At 43.5% G+C, this 20,518-nt stretch overlaps 1 protein-coding gene across 1 annotated transcript in view; it reads left to right on the top strand.

Moving 5' to 3' along the window:
- Positions 1-20,518, top strand: part of LOC147736943 (scavenger receptor cysteine-rich domain-containing protein DMBT1-like) — a 533,293-nt gene that overhangs the window by 428,911 nt on the left and 83,864 nt on the right. Inside the window, exon 14 of the mRNA XM_086922344.1 lies at positions 17,122-17,436. Coding sequence (XP_086778470.1) covers positions 17,122-17,436 — 315 coding nt within the window. The remainder of the gene's footprint in view (positions 1-17,121; positions 17,437-20,518) is intronic.

Raw genomic sequence — 20,518 nt, 5'->3', positions numbered from 1 at the left:
GGTCTCACTTATTGGTATTTACTATTCTGTTTAACTGTTCAGGTCTTCTTCCGCTGCTCTTTTCTTCCTCTCCTGGGTACCATCTAATGTTTAACTCTGTCTCCCTCACCTGGGTATCTTTATAAATTTTCACACTTGGTTCTGTTCATCTATGTCCTGTATGGACCATTAAGTGTCATCGATCCTGTGTTCATATACTCGGACCTTAATGCAAGATGTGTTACAGAAAATATAGGATTTTAATATTTGTGTTTATCTTTTGTCTCTTGCCATCTCGTCTCACGAAAGGTTCAACTTCAAATGAAGTTTTTAATCTTGTCTTGTGTTTTTTAAATGTTATGTATATATGTGTAATTAATATTGGTGTATCTCTGTGTTGTTTTCAGCCCTGACGAAGCTCCCATGGTTGGGGAGCGAAACGCGTTGGCTGTCCTTTATATGAAAATAAAAACTTATTTTTGATACTACATTGTCCTGGCTACTTTATCCTTGGTGCTGCCTCCGTTCTGTTTCGTAAATCTCTGTCTGGATTTCCAGTAGGACCAAAACCGCAGCAGGTCCTGGAGGTTATCAGCACAGCATTCAGCATAACAGCTCCAATTGGACATAAGAGGGACATTGGAAAATAGAGGTGCTTACTGCAAGATCCGCTGTGGAACTTTTCTTTGGATTTACCTTTTCTCCCTTATTAGAGGTCAGGTACGTGAATCCGCATCTCCCTGGGATGACTCGGATAACAAGATTGCGTGTGTTGTCACGTGTATCTAATTTTGTTTTTGTTAACATTTCTGTTTGCAGTGATCTCAAAATTTCTGTGTGTTTTTGAGTCCAATTGATTTGTTTAAAATCAGGTTTAATTAGTTCGTAGAGAGGTTTAACCCTCTCTGCGTAATTTAGAATGTAAGTTCTACCGAAATTCAGAAAGCCTAGAATCGATTGTAAATTCTTCAGCGTTTTTGGTGCTTGGAGTTGTAACGACCGGATTCTCGAACCAGATGGGATCAGCTCCTTAGAGCACCTCCAACGCAGTCGGAATGTAATCACCTCCCTCCTTAGAACGTATTTACAATATGTATATATATATATATATATATATGTACATCTCGTACCTAAGGATGGGGAAAATAGCAATACACATGCATAGGTTTTCTACAATATCCCATTCATACCAACTAGTCTCACGGCCACTTAGGCCCAGACTAATCTACCCTGGAGCAGTTCTGATTATGTACCATTACACACTGATCACCATCAGTGCTCACTCGACACGCAATCCGGCGTGCCTTACACACAAAGCTGCAGCCCCAGTGCTATCTTTCTCCCAATCCGGTCCACAATCTGGCGGACCTAGACACTGGTATCCCTCCCAGTGCTCTCTCACTTACAACCCGATCCACAATCCGGCGGATCTAAGCACCAGTCTCCCACCTGGTGTTCTCATTAACGCCGCTTACCAACGACGATCACTCTCCTATGAATACCATTGGAAGGAATCTCTCATTGGCTACTCGGGGTGATACTACAATAACAGGAATTAGCACAACTTGCCAAATTGAATCATGTACCTTCTGCTCTCAGCATCAAATAGTCCCTCTCTCCCTCATTATTCAGTCACCTCTTACCTGACCGGGATGTACATCCGTTCATGAAAACGATGTCTGACTAGAAGACCAGGTTACCCTGATTGAACAAGAATACAAGGCACATGTTGGTTCACTAAGAACTAGGGTATTTTATTACAATAATTATAAACACAGCACTATACTATAACATATATCCTGCAAAGAAAAATGAAAGGTTAGAATGTGCACATTATACTAAATAGGGCAGAGATCACCTTGTGAGCACGAAGTCGGGGTTCAACAGTCATCTAGGTTCCCTTCTCGTCTGTGCCTTGGCTCGTCTCGGAATCACACCTCAGCAGTCACGAGTACACGTCTGCACCGCTATGCTCTGTCGTCTCTACTTTCCTCCATGTCACTGGAACCTTCCTCTTTATTAGCTGCTGTCTCTCTCTGTCTCCAATCGCTCTGCGCTACTTCTCCCTCTTCTTCAATCTTTCTCAGAGAGTATCAGCTTCATGATCTTTCTCGGACTTCAAAATGGCGACTGTCTGCCTGGAAATAATTAATGGCATTGATGCTAACGGCTAGCTGCCGCCTACCGACTGACTGACTCACTGCCTAACACTCTCGCTAATATGGAAGCTTGTCCTTTCATGGAAAGTTACAGCCAGTAACCTGCCGCCCACCAAATTCTTGTACCTCCCCGTACCAAGGACACGTTCCCAGCCGGCCGGCCTGATGTTGTGTCTTCTGAGTGGAGAAAAATACAGTCTTTCGATAAGGGCCAGCCTGAGCCGGTTCTCTCCAAGCGAACAACACTTCGAAACTAAAACATTACACTTGGCCTAGAAGCATCTCAGGCTGCCGAGGCAGAAAGCAAGATGGAGTCTCTCCTGTTTGAGGCCTACAAGGCCCGAAATAAGCATAACTCCATAGAAGGTATACTAACACTCTTGCAAAAGGACGGATTATCACTAATACTAATGAATCTATACCCTAGCTTAAGTTTATAAGCCTGATCTAAGGAAAAGGGTACGAAAGTGCATTACTGTGCCTTATGAATAGGCCCTGTTTATAGTTCTAATCCCTGCACTAGAAGGGTAATAGGCTGGAGTCACCTCCAATCATTCTCCCTCAAAGGAGGGCCGAAAAAGTCGGTCAGAACACTTCACCCTTGACTCCAGTCTATTAATCATTTTCTATATGGAACTAACATCTGTGGAAGAATAATAGGAAACAAAACTAACTGATCTATTCCTCTTGCCAAATCTACAGTATTGGAGTAGAGAAGGAATGCACTGAATAAAGCAGCAAATAGCTACTAAAATACAAATAGAAATCATACCCCCTAATATCTGTCGTAGGGAATGTAAGTCAGGTAACCGATTGAAGAGTCAGTCAAACCAACCCTGATCAATGCTTTTTCTAACCTCTGCAGTCAAATCATGGAGTTTGTCAATATGGGCCTGAATAGATTTGGTATGGTCAGACAAATTAAAGCAGCAAAGACCCTCAAAGTCAGAACAGTCATGTCCATGCTTTAACAAAAGATAGTCGATAGCTGCACGGTTCTGCAGAATTGCTCTGCGTTCACCCTGGGCATCTAATAGCATATCAGATAAAATGGTAGAGGTTTGGTTAATCGTTTTTACCATCCAACAGGCCATTTTTCCGATAGATTTAGCGTTGTAAACAGCCAATGCTGGGACACCAATAATTGAAATCGCTAAACTAAGGTATTCAGATTTGGAATAGAGATGTAGGGAAGAATCACAGTCCTCATGTAACGTCATAGCATCACGAACTACACGGGAATAGGTATTGGGATGTGAGGAAAACATTAACAAACTCAGTCTAGTGATGGCACACGGGCCTCCGGAAATATTTGCAGGAATATAGGGCCAAGAGGTGTTGGGTTTCGCATCAACATTTGGAGGAAACAAACGCATCAGAGGAGATTCAGCATGTAACAAGGGACGATTATTCAGAATAAACAATGCTTGAAATAAGTAATCCCTCCAATTTTTGTACTTATTGTCAGTTAACTTTCGCAACTGTTCTTTTAGTAAACCATTCATCCTTTCAATAAGGCCTGATGCCTGTGGATAATGAGGAATGTGAAACACCCATTCTATATTGTTTTCCGCACAAAATTCCTGTACCAATCTTCCACGAAAGTGGGATGCATTGTCAGATTGAATTTGAAATGGAATACCATAATATAATATGATTAATTCCAATGTTTTAATGGTATTTACTTGGGTAGCTTGTTTGCAGGGAAAGGCCACCAAAAGGCCACTGTAAGTGCCGACAATTGTACAAACATATTGACAATTCTTGCTCATAGGGAGCGGGCCAATATAATCAATCTGCCAAATTTGAGCGGGCAATTTTCCTCGATGTAAATGACCTTTAACAATTTGTGGTACTTTTCGTTGTCTAGAATGTTGACAGATGGGACAATGCAGAATAATATCTTTAATGTAATTTAAAGGAATATAAATTCCTCGATCGGTGGCCCACCTGCTAGTGTCTCTCTCTCCAAAATGTCCTGCTTTCTGGTGGGCCCATTTCGCCAATCCCGCCAAATCAGAATCTTGCATGTCCACCACTGCCTCAGCAATTTTAGATTTCTCATCTGCAATGTTATGAAAGAATTTGTCAAGGGAGTCTATCGGGGTATGAGCATCCACATGAAAGATTGTCACAGTACTCTGTGGGAGCATTTCCCAAATTTCTTGCCATAATTCTTTTCCCCACAATTCTTTTGAATGCAATTCCCAATTATGAGAATGCCAAGTTGGTAACCATACCGCCAGTCCATTAGCTGTGGACCAGGAATCAGTGAAAATATGACATGTGCCAGGTAATTCCTGTTTCAAAACTTGGTAAACTGCATATAATTCAGCAAATTGACTGCTCTTTCCTTAACCAGTCGTACTCAGCAATTTTTGTGTGATAGGATTATAGGACACTGCCTTCCAATGCCGTTTCTCTCCAATAAACCTCGCTGAACCATCCGTAAACCACACATGTTTTCTGTCCTCCGCGGACAAATCATCAAATGGCTTACCCCACTTGACAGGAGATTCCTGTACTACAGGTACGGAGCAATCACTCCCAGTCTCATTCGATGGCGCCTGCGCCACTTGCTCATGTAATGCTGCCACACCTTTTGGACCCACACGTGCCCTGTCCTGAATGTACCATTTCCACTTACTCACACTCGCCTCTAGAGCATGTCCAATTCGATGAGTTTTCGGCGAACTCAAAACCCACTGCATGATAGGAATTTCAGGTCTCAAAATCACATCATGACCTGAAGTCAATTGCTCGGTATCCACCAGAGCCCAATAACACGCAAGTAACTGTTTCTCAAAAGGTGTATAACACTCACCAGCCTCAGGTAACTTTTTAGTCCAAAAACCTAACAGCACTTTTTGTCTGCCTTGCTTTTGCCACAGACTCCAATTTGCATACAGACCTTGTACGGACACATTCAAATCCACATCACCCTCGCCCACAGGCCACAGATCCAAAGCGTCTCGAATCGCTTCTTTTGCCAAATTAAATGCATTCTGTTGTAGTTCACCCCATTCAAACGCATTCTTTTTGCGAGTGACTCGATATAAAGGAGCCAATATCTGACTCAAATGGGGAATATGTTGACGCCAAAAACCAAACAAGCCAATGAAGCTCTGAGCTTCTTTTCTAGTCCTCGGAACTGCAAAATCTAAAACTTTTTGTTTAACCTGCGGGATCACCTCTCTGTGACCTTCATGCCAATTGATACCTAAAAACTTAACATTTTGGGATGGACCTTGTAACTTATCAGGATTAATTTCCCAACCTTTGTCATGTAAGCAGTCAAGGATTCGATCTAATTGAGTCTGAACTTGATCTTGTGTTTCGCCTTGAATTAAAATGTCGTCAATATAATGACACACTTGAATTTGCGGGTGTACAGTTACTTCGGACAAATGCTCCGCCACCAGCCGGTGACAGATCGTAGGACTATGTACATAACCTTGAGGAAGACTTCTAAACGTCATTTGACGCCCATTCCAGGTAAAACTAAATTGTTCCTGACACTCGGGGCAATCGGGATTGAAAAGAAAGCATTAGCAATATCAATGGACGCATACCATGTACCTGGATGCTTTTGAATTCTTTCAATTAAAGTAATAATGTCTGGTACTGCAACAGTTAAAGGGGGTGTGTGTTTGTTCAGTTCTCGATAATCAACGGTCATGCGCCAAGAATTATCGCTCTTGCACACGGGCCAAACGGGATTATTCCAAGCAGAAGTAACCAGAGTTATAACTCCTGCATCAACCAAATCCTGAATTGTGGCACTAATCTCTTCATGGCCACCTGGAATACGATATTGTTTCTGAGAAACCACATTTGTAGCTTGGGGAATTTTTATGGGGGGCATTCGTAAACGGCCAACCCGTACGGGTCTGGACGATATGTAGTGTTTAGTTCCAAATTGATAACAACCGTCATCCAAATGCAAAGTCATTCCTTTTAAAATATCAATTCCAATTATATACTCCAAGAGTGGTACAACTAATACAGAATATTCTCTTCGGGGAATTCTGCCTATTTTCATCTCAAGTGTAGTATGCACTGCGGGAGTCTCCTTTCCACCTAAACTAGTAATTGTGAAAAATTGGCCTTTGAATTTCTTTGATTTACCATGAATTAAAGTGGCCTCCGCTCCTGTATCTACCAATGCTCGGGCCCTTTGGATATTACGATGTTTCCAAAAAATTTCAATATCAACATAGGGTCTATTATCTTTGTGAGACCACCGGCGTACTGGAGCTTGACCTATTTCCTAGTCATTTTTACTGCGCTCTGTCAACCAGGACAAATCAGGGTAAATGCTCTCATGTTTCTTAGGTATCAAAACATTCTGTTCATATCCATCTCCATTACGAAATGGATTTTTGTCATCTCCATAGTACTGTGAATTACGATCAGAAAGCCTGTGTCGGTCCTCCCTTCTCCTCAACTCAGGGGACTGATTCTTTTCATCTCTATATCTGTTGTAGACACGATCATCTCTCCCCCTTTCTTTTTCCCCCTCTCTCCCCCTTACTTTTTCACGACGAGGGGACATATCATGCTCATAGCGCCGTTCTTCACGGCGATCAGAATCCATACGACGCCTGTCGTCACCACTGTCATCAGAATATTTACGATCACAATCATTCTTACGCACACGACGGGCACCCTCCTTTCGATCTAAACCACGTTTACGAAACATGTCCCATAAGCGATTATTAGGTTCACCATCAATGTCCTCCTTTTTCACACCATCAGCCAACAATGCAAGAAACATATCACGTCTAGAAAATTTATAATCTCCAGCAGTACGACCCTCCGGTCGAGATTGTCTCTCAGGTTTAAACCAATCACCCAACTCACCAAGCTGACGGACAGATTCAAGCACCATAGACAAAGGATTGCCAGTTTGATTAATTAACAAAGTCATCATAACCTGCTTATAAGCAACAGGGGAAGAACGGATAATGTGATTCCGCACAGAAGATGTCAATAAGCCATCCAACAACCTGTCAGCAGTACTGAGAAAAATCGCAGTTTTCATCACCTCCTCTTTCAAACGCTGCGACGCATCGCGTAAAGTATACCACGGCTTGTCATTGACAGGCCAATCAGATTCAGTAGGGTATTTGTGATTACAGCCATCAGTCGCTAGCTGGAGTAGACTAATTTGGCCGACACCATTAAAATTCCGAAAATGATCTTGTACAGTAGAATCAGAACTTAAAGAGCAAAAACGTAAACAATCACCTGCATCCAACATGATACCTGCAGCACCTAATTCATAAAGGCGGACCATCCACGTAAGCAAAGCCTCACCAGGCCGTTGTCGAAATCGTTGCAAAATGTCACTAACTTCCTGTTGAGTAAAATCTTCAATACTATCCAAATGAACACCATTCGGATTACCAGGAGCCTGTTGTAATTTGCGTCGAAAAACCGGGTGTGCAGAAACCTCCGGACGAGCCTCCGAAGAAACCCGATCCATAAATTTAGAGGAACAATCAGGATGAGTCACGTCACCAGAACGGGAAGAGCGACCACGGTCGCTAGAATCATCGTCTTTGTCACAAGAAGCAGATTTACAATCACGTCCGGAGCGAGAAGACTCGCGCTTGTCACCCTCCTCAGCCGAGGAACCAGAATCATTTGAGTCCCAGATGTTACCATCCCACTCGTCGGGGTTCCAATCCAGTCCGGCTTTTGCCACGACTAGACGCACTTTCCGTTTACAAACACGACCGCGACGGTGTCTATATTTGTATTTCGCAATTCGTACAGCAGCTCTTTCGGCTATAGTCTGATAAGTCTCAAGTTTGTCGGCAAGCAATTTATTTTGACATCGCAAAAGAGTATGCGCATTCTGCACTTCAACAAACTTTTCTTCCATATCCACAAATCGTTTCTGTAATTTCACAAATTTCTCATGAAGAATTCTATATGCAGTCAAAACAATCCAACCTCTGCGTCCTAAAATAGGAAGCTCATCACCTTTCACTACCGGTGCCTTTTGCAAGCAAGAAACCACATCAGCAGGCTCCGCCTGCTCCAAACAAGAAGTCCAATTCTCACTCAAACCAGTAGAATCGGCCCACTCACGGGCCAAGGCCTCGTAAGGCATTGATTCCCAGCCGGGAATTTCAACAGGCAATTTGAAAGTAGATTTCGACTTACGCGAAAACATTTTGACACAAAAAAATATATACACAATTAACAACAAGGAAAATACGTACGAGCCGAGCGCAAACCAACAAGATCAAAACGATACAGCGCACACAGGCTTTGTAAACAGTTCGTGACGCCAGATGTAACGACCGGATTCTCGAACCAGATGGGATCAGCTCCTTAGAGCACCTCCAACCCAGTCGGAACGTAATCACCTCCCTCCTTAGAACGTATTTACAATAGGTATATATATATATATATATGTACATCTCGTACCTAAGGATGGGGAAAATAGCAATACACATGCATAGGTTTTCTACAATATCCCATTCATACCAACTAGTCTCATGGCCACTTAGGCCCAGACTAATCTACCCTGGGGCAGTTCTGATTATGTACCATTACACACTGATCACCATCAGTGCTCACTCGACACGCAATCCGGCGTGCCTTACACACTGAGCTGCAGCCCCAGTGCTCTCTTTCTCCCAATCCGGTCCACAATCCGGCGGACCTAGACACTGGTATCCCTCCCAGTGCTCTCTCACTTACAACCCGATCCACAATCCGGCGGATCTAAGCACCAGTCTCCCACCTAGTGTTCTCATTAACGCCGCTTACCAACGACGATCACTCTCCTATGAATACCTTTGGAAGGAATCTCTCATTGGCTACTCGGGGTGATACTACAATAACAGGAATTAGCACAACTTGCCAAATTGAATCATGTACCTTCTGCTCTCAGCATCAAATGGTCCCTCTCTCCCTCATTATTCAGTCACCTCTTACCTGACCGGGATGTACATCCGTTCATGAAAACGATGTCTGACTAGAAGACCAGGTTACCCTGATTGAACAAGAATACAAGGCACATGTTGGTTCACTAAGAACTGGGGTATTTTATCACAATAATTATAAACACAGCACTATACTATAACATATATCCTGCAAAGAAAAATGAAAGGTTAGAATGTGCACATTATACTAAATAGGGCAGAGATCACCTTGTGAGCACGAAGTCGGGGTTCAACAGTCATCTAGGTTCCCTTCTCGTCTGTGCCTTGGCTCGTCTTGGAATCACACCTCAGCAGTCACGAGTACACGTCTGCACCGCTATGCTCTGTCGTCTCTACTTTCCTCCAAGTCACTGGAACCTTTCTCTTTATTAGCTGCTGTCTCTCTCTGTCTCCAATCGCTCTGCGCTACTTCTCCCTCTTCTTCAATCTTTCTCAGAGAGTATCAGCTTCATGATCTTTCTCGGACTTCAAAATGGCGACTGTCTGCCTGGAAATAATTAATGGCATTGATGCTAACGGCTAGCTGCCACCTACAGACTGACTGACTCACTGCCTATCACTCTCGCTAATATGGAAGCTTGTCCTTTCATGGAAAGTTACGGCCAGTAACCTGCCACCCACCAAATTCTTGTACCTCCCCGTACCAAGGACACGTTCCCAGCCGGCCGGCCTGATGTTGTGTCTTCGGAGTGGAGAAAAATACAGTCTTTCGATAAGGGCCAGCCTGAGCCGGTTCTCTCCAAGCAAACAACACTTCGAAACTAAAACATTACACTTGGCCTAGAAGCATCTCAAGCTGCCGGGGCAGAAAGCAAGATGGAGTCTCTCCCGTTTGAGGCCTACAAGGCCCGAAATAAGCATAACTCCATAGAAGGTATACTAACACTCTTGCAAAAGGACGGATTATCACTAATACTAATGAATCTATCCCCTAGCTTAAGTTTATAAGCCCTGATCTAAGGAAAAGGGTACGAAAGTGCATTACTGTGCCTTATGAATAGGCCCTGTTTATAGTTCTAATCCCTGCACTAGAAGGGTAATATGCTGGAGTCACCTCCAATCATTCTCCCTCAAAGGAGGGCCGAAAAAGTTGGTCAGAACAGGAGTACAGCGCTCTTCTCTAAGAAGTTGTCTGCTAGGCTTTTTCCTTCACTTGATAATTCGTATCCTAAAAATAATACTGTCAGATGGGCAATTCGGGACTTTTTAAAGTTGAATTTGTAACCCTCTGCTGCGAACCCAAGTATAATGGTGTTCACTCTTTTCAAGTGAGTATCCAAGTCGTCATCTGTGAGATAGATATCATCTACGTAAGATAATGCCTCATCATCATATAATTGTAGTAACTCTGTTACTCTAGCTGAGAATAGTCCTGGGCTGTTCTTAAACCCCTGTGGGAGCCTACAGAAATTTTTCTGAGACCCCATTACTGAGAAAGCGGTCAAATATCTGCTTTCTGGAGCAATGTTTTGACAAAAGAAACCATTAGATATGTCTAATGTCGTTTTATATTATTTCCTAACTATGTTTTTTATTAGTGCAGCACTATGCAAATTTTGTACTGCAAAAGTTTTGCAACATGCATTAAGGTGTCTGTAGTCCAAAACTAGACGATATGAATTGTCTGGTTTGGAGCCAGGAAACAAAGGATTGTTCATTTGAGAGGTGCATGTTTCAATCACCCCCTTGTTTTCAAGTTGATCTAAAATCTCCCTGACTAGTTTTTTAGCTTCTTGCTTAATGGGATACTGCCGTTGGGCAGTTGGTTCACTTTTTAATGGGATTTTGTGGGGAGGAGAGTCCTCATCCCATCCTACATGATTTTTATATAATGCCGGTGCCTGGGCTACTGCCCATTTCCTTGCATAAGTATATTTTTTGCGAATTGGAATGTGATTTGAGAAGGCAGGCATAATCATTTCTTCACCACTAGGGCACTCCCTGACAAACTCTGGGGGCCAATCTTTTTCAGCTAACAGAATATCATAGCCTTTTGAGAGTTTATCCCAAAATAGACCCCTTATTTTCCTTATCTTATCACCCTCTATATGCAGTGTTATTTTGTATATCTTATGGGGCTCGCTAACTCTGGTGTTGGCAGTTTCTACTTAAATGTATTCATTCGTGTCCACTGTCTCTAGATGACTCATCAAGATCTTGCGGGCTATAGTGATTTCTGCTGCACTGTCTAACATTGTCTGTGCCCACTCCCCGTTTTTCAACTGTGTCCTCAGTATTCTCGGCATGGTTGATTACTCTAATACTGGCTACCTTCTTTTTTGGAAATTGAGATTTTGTACTCTGAGCAGGTTCCTTGTCTTTGGACTTGGTGTGCTCTCCTGGGTCTGACCGTCCTCTTCTGTCCGATTTCTGCGAAAAAGATCGAGAGGGACGTGTATCAATACTTTGATATCTACCAGGCTTCTTCGAATTATCCCTATTTCTAAGGTTATATCTTTTCTCAGAGGGCTCCCTCTGGGGAGACTGGTGTTCTCGAGTCGGAGTTCTTTCCCTCCGTCGAGGAGACCTTCCTCTGGACTGGAAAACTTTTTCCTTGGGAGTAGATTGTTTATTTCCATCCCAGCTCTTTTTAGCAGTGTTTGAATTATTTTTAATAAATAATTTTTCTGGATTTTCGAGCAGTTGGGGTTTTACTGGTTTCCCACCCAAGCTGTCTCTACCTAATTCTTCATAGCATTTTTCTATGATTCTGGCAAGCTCAATAGGCTGATCTGTTATATCTGTTTCCTTCAACTTCTGGCGGATCGCCACAGATGCTGCTTCTCCTTTTATATTGGCTAGTAATATAGCCGAGACCTGCTTGAAGTCTTTCAGTAATTTCATACCAAGAGTTAAAGCGGGTTCTGGACCGTATTCATTTTGAATCTGTTTTAGCACTTCTGGTATTACCGCCATAGACGGAACACCATGTGTTTTTGTGTAAATGGAAGCAAAGACTGTACCCCAAGTGTCATAGTCCTCCACGTGTGGTGCTACCCCCATTGGAAGGCAGATGGTCAAGATTCTGTGTTTCTCGATAGGGGTAGTATCCGGAAATACTGCCTCTATTTGACTGATTTTCTGCGCTAACCAGAAAGGAACTTGTTCCCGTTTTATGGGTGTTTTACCAAGACATGACTGTATGTTCTGTGGTGTAATTTTATTAGTGTTCCCCTGATGAGGGGTCAGCTGTGGTACATTAACAGTTGTTTGGACTGTAGCAGTCCGCATTACATATTGGACTAATTGCCTATGTATTTTTATAAGTGTTTTTAGCTGTACTAACAGCTCTTCTTTAGACATTTTTGCAATGTCAGGATGTGGTGTGTAGCTGGCTAGAACCGGCCACGTTGCTCCTGGTCTACCTAGTGGACCGAGCCTGGTAATATGATCATTGTGTTTTAGGGCCCCATTAAACCAGAGCAGGTGCTCTTGGAATTTTAATGGGATTTCAATCTCCTCGAAAGGAGCGTACTCTCCCGATGGATCCTCTATTTTATAATAGTGGAACTCATGTGTTGCATCGTTTGCCGCTGGAAATTTTATCCATGAATAGAATACCTCTGTCTGCCGATATTCGTGTGCCTCTATCACGAAGATGACTGTGCCACCTTGAGTGGTCAGTCCATTTTCTATAAGTTTTAACGTTATAGATTTTCTTAAATGTGCCGGGATGATTATCGCACCCGGTTCAGTAGTCCCGTCGGGACCCTGCTGAGTGGCATTTACTGCGGCATCAGCTCCGTTGTTTTCTACTGACATTTTATAAATGCAGGTTTTGCAGAGCAGGTCTCCAAGGAGACAAAGATTAGGTGAACAATATTTTGGAACACTGTATCCTTCAACGTTGAATAAACCAGAGCTTCACATAGGAATCTCTTCCTACTGAGTTCGGGCGGATTTTAACCTTTCACCCACTCCAGACGTCTATTGGAGTATTTACGGGAGAAAGGGGTCTGTGTGAAATATGCACGACTGAGTTACTCTAACGTCTTGCGTTAGTTTATCGCCTTACCAAACGTTTGGGCGCCATGTAGTGTAGTTCCTATTTTCCCAATAGGCCCTGCGCATTTGAATAACATAAACAGTAGTATCGACGTAGAAGTGCAGATCTTCCAGGCCTCTACTGACTATGCTAAACTTAATTGGGTTTGTTACCAACTAGCTCAGAGGTCACTGGAAACTTTCTTGACTGAATAGGAAGTGATCAGCTTCCCTGGTACAGACAAGAAGGGATTCAGTTTTCCAACAACCGTGCAACATGACAACTTTGCTCCTCAGATAAGAGTCAATCTCTAGGGTCGTGTGAAACAATAGACAGTTATTTTACTCAGTCAGTTGTTGTGCAGATTACTTTCACAATATGTAGAGAATAGAGAGACGGGCGTTTTCAATAAAGGGAAACATTTATTGAACAGTCTTTCTTCTCGTACAAGAGAAAGGAATTGCCACAATTGCAAGACTTGTCATTATAAAAAGTACGTACAGTAAAATGAGTATTACGAAATAATACTGTAAAAGCATTGATATGGTTTCTTAGCCATACAATGGTTTAAAATGAATAAAACATATATACATTCATATATACATTAGCTAACATACTCAACTGGTGCTTCTAACTATGCCTACCCCAGTGTACCTGACCTAAGCCTAATACTTGGGAGGGGAGTAAGTAAGTAGCTTTAGTTAAGTTGGTTTTGCCAAGGTTTGCTTCAAGAATTCTCTCTAAGGGTTTAGTCAACACCATACCTCTGGAATAGAATGATGGAGGTCTGGTATCTCCCTTCAGGGACTCGATATCCCAGTCACTCGCAAGAGTAGGCTGGAAACGCCGGAGCTGGATTTCTCGGCAGGAGAAAAGACAGCGTCTCTCTCAGCGCGTCAAGGAAGAGGAGGGGCAGCTTCCGCGGGCAGCTTGCATCTGCTGGGCTCTTGCAGGGGGACGGCTGTTCAGCTCCTAAGTTCACCACACCATCGTTCGCTCGTTAGCAGCGATAGCAGTAGCGATAGTAGCTTCAGCGATGGTATTATCAGCAGCAGCTTCAGCGTTTGCTTAAGGCAACGTTGGTAATATTTATACCTGAAAGGTGCCTTGTTTGACGTAAGTTTTTGGACAAAAGACGTCAATAAAGATGTCACTAGGAAGTGATCGTCTATCAGTGCTCATTAGAGTTCTATTACTAATCAAAACATAGCAAGCGGGGCTTTCCCAGGTTGCTGAGTTTTTATCTTGTTGAAGAACTCGGAGTGTTAATCTAGGAATCTTAGATAGTGGTCTCCGCTGTGTCATTTGCACTAATGAGCTGCAAAGAAAGTTGCAGAGGAAGCGATTCTGAAATGTGGCTCTGTTCGTGTGAGGCCAGAGACGATTTTCTGAATATTGCATTTGATCGGTTATGCCAATATAGGGGAACAAATGGATTTATAGCCGTATAGGGGCATAAGGTCACAGTATCGATCGGGGTCCTAGATTAGAACGCGAACTATCATTGTGGGATACCTCACTCTTACTATCATTGTGAAATGCTGCACTCTTACTATCATTGTGGGATGCAGCACTCTCACTATCATTGTGGGATGCCTAACTCTCACTATCATTGTGGGATACCTCACTCTTACTATCATTGTGGAATGCTGCACTCTTACTATCATTGTGGGATGCAGCACTCTCACTATCATTGTGGGATACCTCACTCTCACTATCATTGTGGGATGCTGCATTCATACTATCATTGTTGGGTGCAGCACTCTCACTATCATTGTGGGATGCCTCACTCTCACGATCAATTTGGGATACCTCACTCTTACTATCATTGTGGGATGCTGAATTCATACTATCATTGTTGGGTGCAGCACTCTCACTATCATTGTTGGGTGCAGCACTCTCACTATCATTGTGGAATGCTGCACTCTCACTATCATTGTGGGATGAGGCACTCTTACTATCATTGTGGGCTGCCGCACTCTCACTATCATTGTGGGATACCTCACTCTTACTATCATTGTGGAATGCTGCACTCTTACTATCATTGTGGGATGCAGCACTCTCACTCTCATTGTGGGATGCCTAACTCTCACTATCATTGTGGGATACCTCACTCTTACTATCATTGTGGAATGCTGCACTCTTACTATCATTGTGGGATGCAGCACTCTCACTATCATTGTGGGATGCTAGACTCGTACTATCATTGTGGGATGCCTCACTCTCACTATCATTGTGGGATACCTCACTCTCACTATCATTGTGGAATGCTGCACTCTTACTATCCTTGTGGGATGCCTCACTCTCACTATCATTGTAGGATGCTGCATTCTCACTATCATTGTGGGGTGCTGCACTCTCACTATCATTGTCGGACGCGGCACTCTCCCTATCATTGTGGGATGCCTCACTCACACTATCATTGTGGGATGCTGCACTCTCACTATCATTGTGGGATGCTGCACTCTTACTATATTTGTGGGATGCTGCACTCTCACTATCATTGTGGGATGCCTCACTCTCACTATCATTGTGGGATGCCTCACTCTCACTATAATTGGGGGATGCCGCACTCTCACTATCATTGTGGGATGCTGCTCTCTCACTATCATTGTGGGATGCCGCACTCTCACTATCATTGTGAGATGCCTTACTCTCACTATCATTTTGGGATGCCTCACTCTCACTATCATTGTGGGATGCTGCACTCTTACTGTCATTGTGGGATGCTACAGTATTACTATCATTATGGGATGCTGCACTCTCACTATCATTGTGGGATGCTGCACTCTCACTATCATTGAGTGATGCTGCACTCTCACTATTATTGTGGGATGCTGCACTCTCACTATCATTGTGTGATGCTACACTCTCACTATTATTGTGGGGTGCGGCACTCTTACTATCATTGTGGGATGCTGCACTCTCACTATCATTGTGGGGTGCGGCACTCTTACTATCATTGTGTGATGCTGCACTCTCACTATTATTGTGGGGTGCGGCACTCTTACTATCATTGTGGGATGCCGCACTCTCACTATCATTGTGGGATGCCGCTCTCTCACTATCATTGTGGGATGCCGCACTCTTACTATCATTGAGTGATGCTGCACTCTCACTATTATTGTGGGATGCTGCACTCTCACTATCATTGTGTGATGCTGCACTCTCACTATTATTGTGGGGTGCGGCACTCTTACTATCATTGTGGGATGCCGCTCTCTCACTATCATTGAGTGATGCTACACTCTCACTATTATTGTGGTATACTGCACTCTCACTATCATTGAGTGATGCTGCACTCTCACTATTATTGTGGGATGCTGCACTCTCACTATCATTGTGTGATGCTGCACTCTCACTATTATTGTGGGGTGCGGCACTCTTAATATCATTGTGGGATGCCGCTCTCTCACTATCATTGTGGGGTGCGGCACTCTTACTATCATTGTGTGATGCTGCACTCTCACTATTATTGTGGGGTGCGGCACTCTCATTATCATTGTGTGGTGTGGCACTCTCACTATCATTGTGGGATGCTGCACTCTCATTATCATTGTGTGGTGTGGCCCTCTCACTATCATTGTGGGATGCTGCACTCTCATTATCATTCTGTGGTGTGGCACTCTCACTATCATTGTGGGATTCTGCACTCATTATCATTGTGTGGTGTGGTACTCTCACTATCATTGTGGGATGCTGCACTCTCACTATCATTGTGTGGTGTGGCACTGTTACTATTTAGCTACGATTTAACTGAGCTTGAGTAGAATGCACATGTTATGACCTTTTACCTGCTCTAATTACTCATCTGTTCACATAGAACACAAAGTGACTGGGCCTATATTACTTTTGTTTGACATTTGTATTGATATTTTCCCATTGTACATGTAGTGTTTTTACTGGTGATTTGCAATGATGTTTATTAATCTTGCACAGATAAAGGACCTTGAAACTTTCATACTAATATAAAATGTTGACACATTACCTGTTTTGTAACTGTTGCTTGATATGTCACCTGTACATATGTTTCCAGGTCCTGATGAGGTCCGGCTGGTCAACGGCACATCTGTCTGTTCTGGGAGAGTGGAGGTCAAACACAATGGAGTTTGGGGGACCGTGTGTGATGATTCCTGGGACCTGAAGGATGCTTCAGTTGCCTGCAGACAGCTCGGATGCATTTCAGTGAAAGAATATGAGTACAATCCAAGATTTGGAAAGAGTTCTCTGCCTGTAAGGATGAGCAATGTTCAATGCACAGGAGATGAGGCTGCTCTATGGAAATGTCCACAACAAGGCTGGGAACACAATACCTGTCCGACAGGAAGAGATGCTGGGGTGACCTGCACAGGTAAGGATTGGAATCCAAGTGAAGTAAAGTTATCTTTGCTCAAACAATGGAGTGAACGGACATTGCAAGCACATATCTCGGGCAAGATGCAAAGTGAAAGATTACAACAAACAACATAGTCTGCCTGTAATAACTATTGATGTAAGTTCTATCCTGGCTTTCCTCTGAGAAACTCAGAGATTCTCACCCAACACATAGGCAGCAGACACCCAGAGACAGGCACTCTGGTACTGACTCTCCCTTCTGTACCTATTTAACAGAGCACTCACTTCCCAGCATCTACCCACACATCTGGCACCACTAAAGAGCATTCTACACATGGCTACTAGATTCTCCAGAGTACTGAGGGATCACTCCCAGATCTGTCTAGAATGATCTTTCCCCCACTTCAGAAGTAACTAACGAGTCACCTCTTTAAGCTACTTCTTGATTTGCAGAATGGATACCTCTTACAGTTTCAGCACTGGATTTCATCCCAGATGGGACACATTTACCTGTCCCCCACAGTAAACAGTACTTCATCCCTTCATGACAGTGCTCAGCAGCTGTGTAGCTAGGTTTGCTCTCAATTGTTCCCCTACACACATCCATTGAGTCTGATACATGTCATGATTAACAATTATATTTATGTACACCAGGACAATTTGTTTACAGTGCTGTAATACTACAATCATTAGAACAGAAAACAACACCTAGTCATGCACGTGCTAAACCAACCACATTACACCAAAGCAACACAGTGAACCAAACACAGTGCACCAAACCAACAGGGTAAACCAAACACAGTACACCATACCAACACAGTGAACTAAACACAGTGCACCAAACCAACACAGTAAACCAAACACATTACACCAAACCAACACAGTGAACCAAACACAGTGCACCAAACCAACACAGTAAACCAAACACAGTACACCAAACCAACACGGTAAACCAAACACAGTGCACCAAACCAACACAGTAAACCAAACACAGTAATAATAATAATAATAATCCACATTTGTAAAGCGCACAACCACCCGTAAGGGTCTCTAGGCGCTGGGGCCGTTGGGAAGATTAAGCAAGCTATTGCCCAGAGTCACATGGTGCTGGGCTAATCTGTCAGTCACCCTAGCCGCTGCACCACACCTCCTCCTGGTATAGAAGGGAGAGTCAGTGTCAGAGTACACCAAACCAACACGGTAAACCAAACACAGTGCACCAAACCAACACAGTAAACCAAACAGAGTGCACCAAACCAACACAGTAAACCAAACACAGTGCACCAAACCAACACACTAAACCAAACACAGTACACCAAACCAACACAGTGAACCAAACACAGTACACCAAACCAACACGGTAAACCAAACACAGTGCGCCAAACTAACACAATGAACCAAGCACAGTACACCAAACCAACACGGTAAACCAAACACAGTGCACCAAACCAACACAGTAAACCAAACACAGTGCACCAAACCAACACAGTAAATCTAACACAGTACACCAATCCAACACAGTAAACTAAACACAATACACCAAACCAACAAAGTAAACCAAACACAGTGCACCAAACAAACACAGTAAACCAACACAGTAAACCAAACATAGTACACCAATCCAACACAGTAAATCAAACAGATGCACATAGTATTAACCTGTGCTCAGCACTGATTCCCATTAAGTGGTCCTCAATTATGACAGTACATTTCTCCTACAGCTCTCTGACTCAGGCAGTAGACACCTGGATGAAAATTACACCTAAATGTTCTTTCAATATATCTGTGTCTAATGATATTTGTTGGAAAATCCCCCAGAGCATACATTATATGGTAAATAGTATGGTATATGTGTGTGTGTATAGGCAGATGCTAACATCATGACTCACTGGAGTTAAAATGTGTGATTCCCTCCATTCCAAGTGGGAGGGGAGGAAGGGGGTTTGTTCTCTCATGTTAGGAGGACCTCTCACAATACCATTCCACTGCAAGAGTAGGGATCTGGTTGTCTGAATGGATGGAGTTGGATAGGGGTTTCAATTCCGAAGTTCCTGCAGACATTGTACACAATGGAACAATCAGATAATGCATTTCCTCATTCCATTAAGATGGATGTCATTCTGGCAACCTTAATTGGGACAACATCAATGAATCCTGAGGATTGTACTCCAATTGAGGCCGCAAATAAAAAAGTAGTTTCAGCTTTAAGAAGGGTTTATTCCACCAAACACTTTCCTTTAAAGGTGGCACTAACACTTTTATGTGGTGCAGTCCAGGGTTAGAGACTTTGAGACGTTGATAATTTATCAGAAGCCATTGGTAAAGGCCTGGACTGTGCAGCGTTATTGATGGCAATGGAACAACAATCACAATTTCACTTGACATAAGAGTCTGTGGAACAAAAGGGGGTGGTGATGGACGGAGCATCTGAATCAATCAAACACTCACACCCAGTGAAAAGATCTGGGTTTAATCCATCACCTTTCTTTAGCCCACTCTGCCACCCCAGTTCAGACATGGCTATATGCAAATCAGTCTGACCCTGTGTCTCATGGGAACAGTCCAGCCCGAAGTGCCAAGCCATGTCTTCCCTGGACCGGAAACAAGGTTCCGAGGACCGGTTTTTGGCATTCCAGCCGTCTTCAGCCCGGCTTGCTTGAATCCTGTGGCAAAGTGAGCTAGGGACTCACGTCTGAGCATACCCTGCCACACTTATGGTGGCCAAAAGCGGTACAAAAGGGGGTGGTGATGGACGGAGCATCTGAATCAATCAAACACTCACACCCAGTCAAAAGATCTGGGTTTAATCCATCACCGTTCTTTAGCCCACTCTGCCACCCCAGTTCAGACATGGCTATATGCAAATCAATCTGACCCTGTGCCTCATGGGAACAGTCCAGCCCGAACTGCCAAGCCATGTCTTCCCCGGACCGGAAACAAGCTTCCGAGGACCGGTTTCTGGCATTCCAGCCGTCTTCAGCCCGGCTTGCTTGAATCCAGTGGCAAAGTGAGCAAGGGACTCACGTCTGAGCATACCCTGCCACACTTATGGCGGCCAAAAGCGGTACAAAAGGGGGTGGTGATGGACGGAGCATCTG

Source organism: Lissotriton vulgaris, chromosome 1_1 (genome assembly GCF_964263255.1).
Source record: "Lissotriton vulgaris chromosome 1_1, aLisVul1.2, whole genome shotgun sequence".
Lineage (NCBI taxonomy): Eukaryota > Metazoa > Chordata > Amphibia > Caudata > Salamandridae > Lissotriton > Lissotriton vulgaris.
The sequence above is the reverse complement of the archived record's forward strand: the minus strand, read 5'-3'. Positions and strand labels throughout refer to the sequence as shown.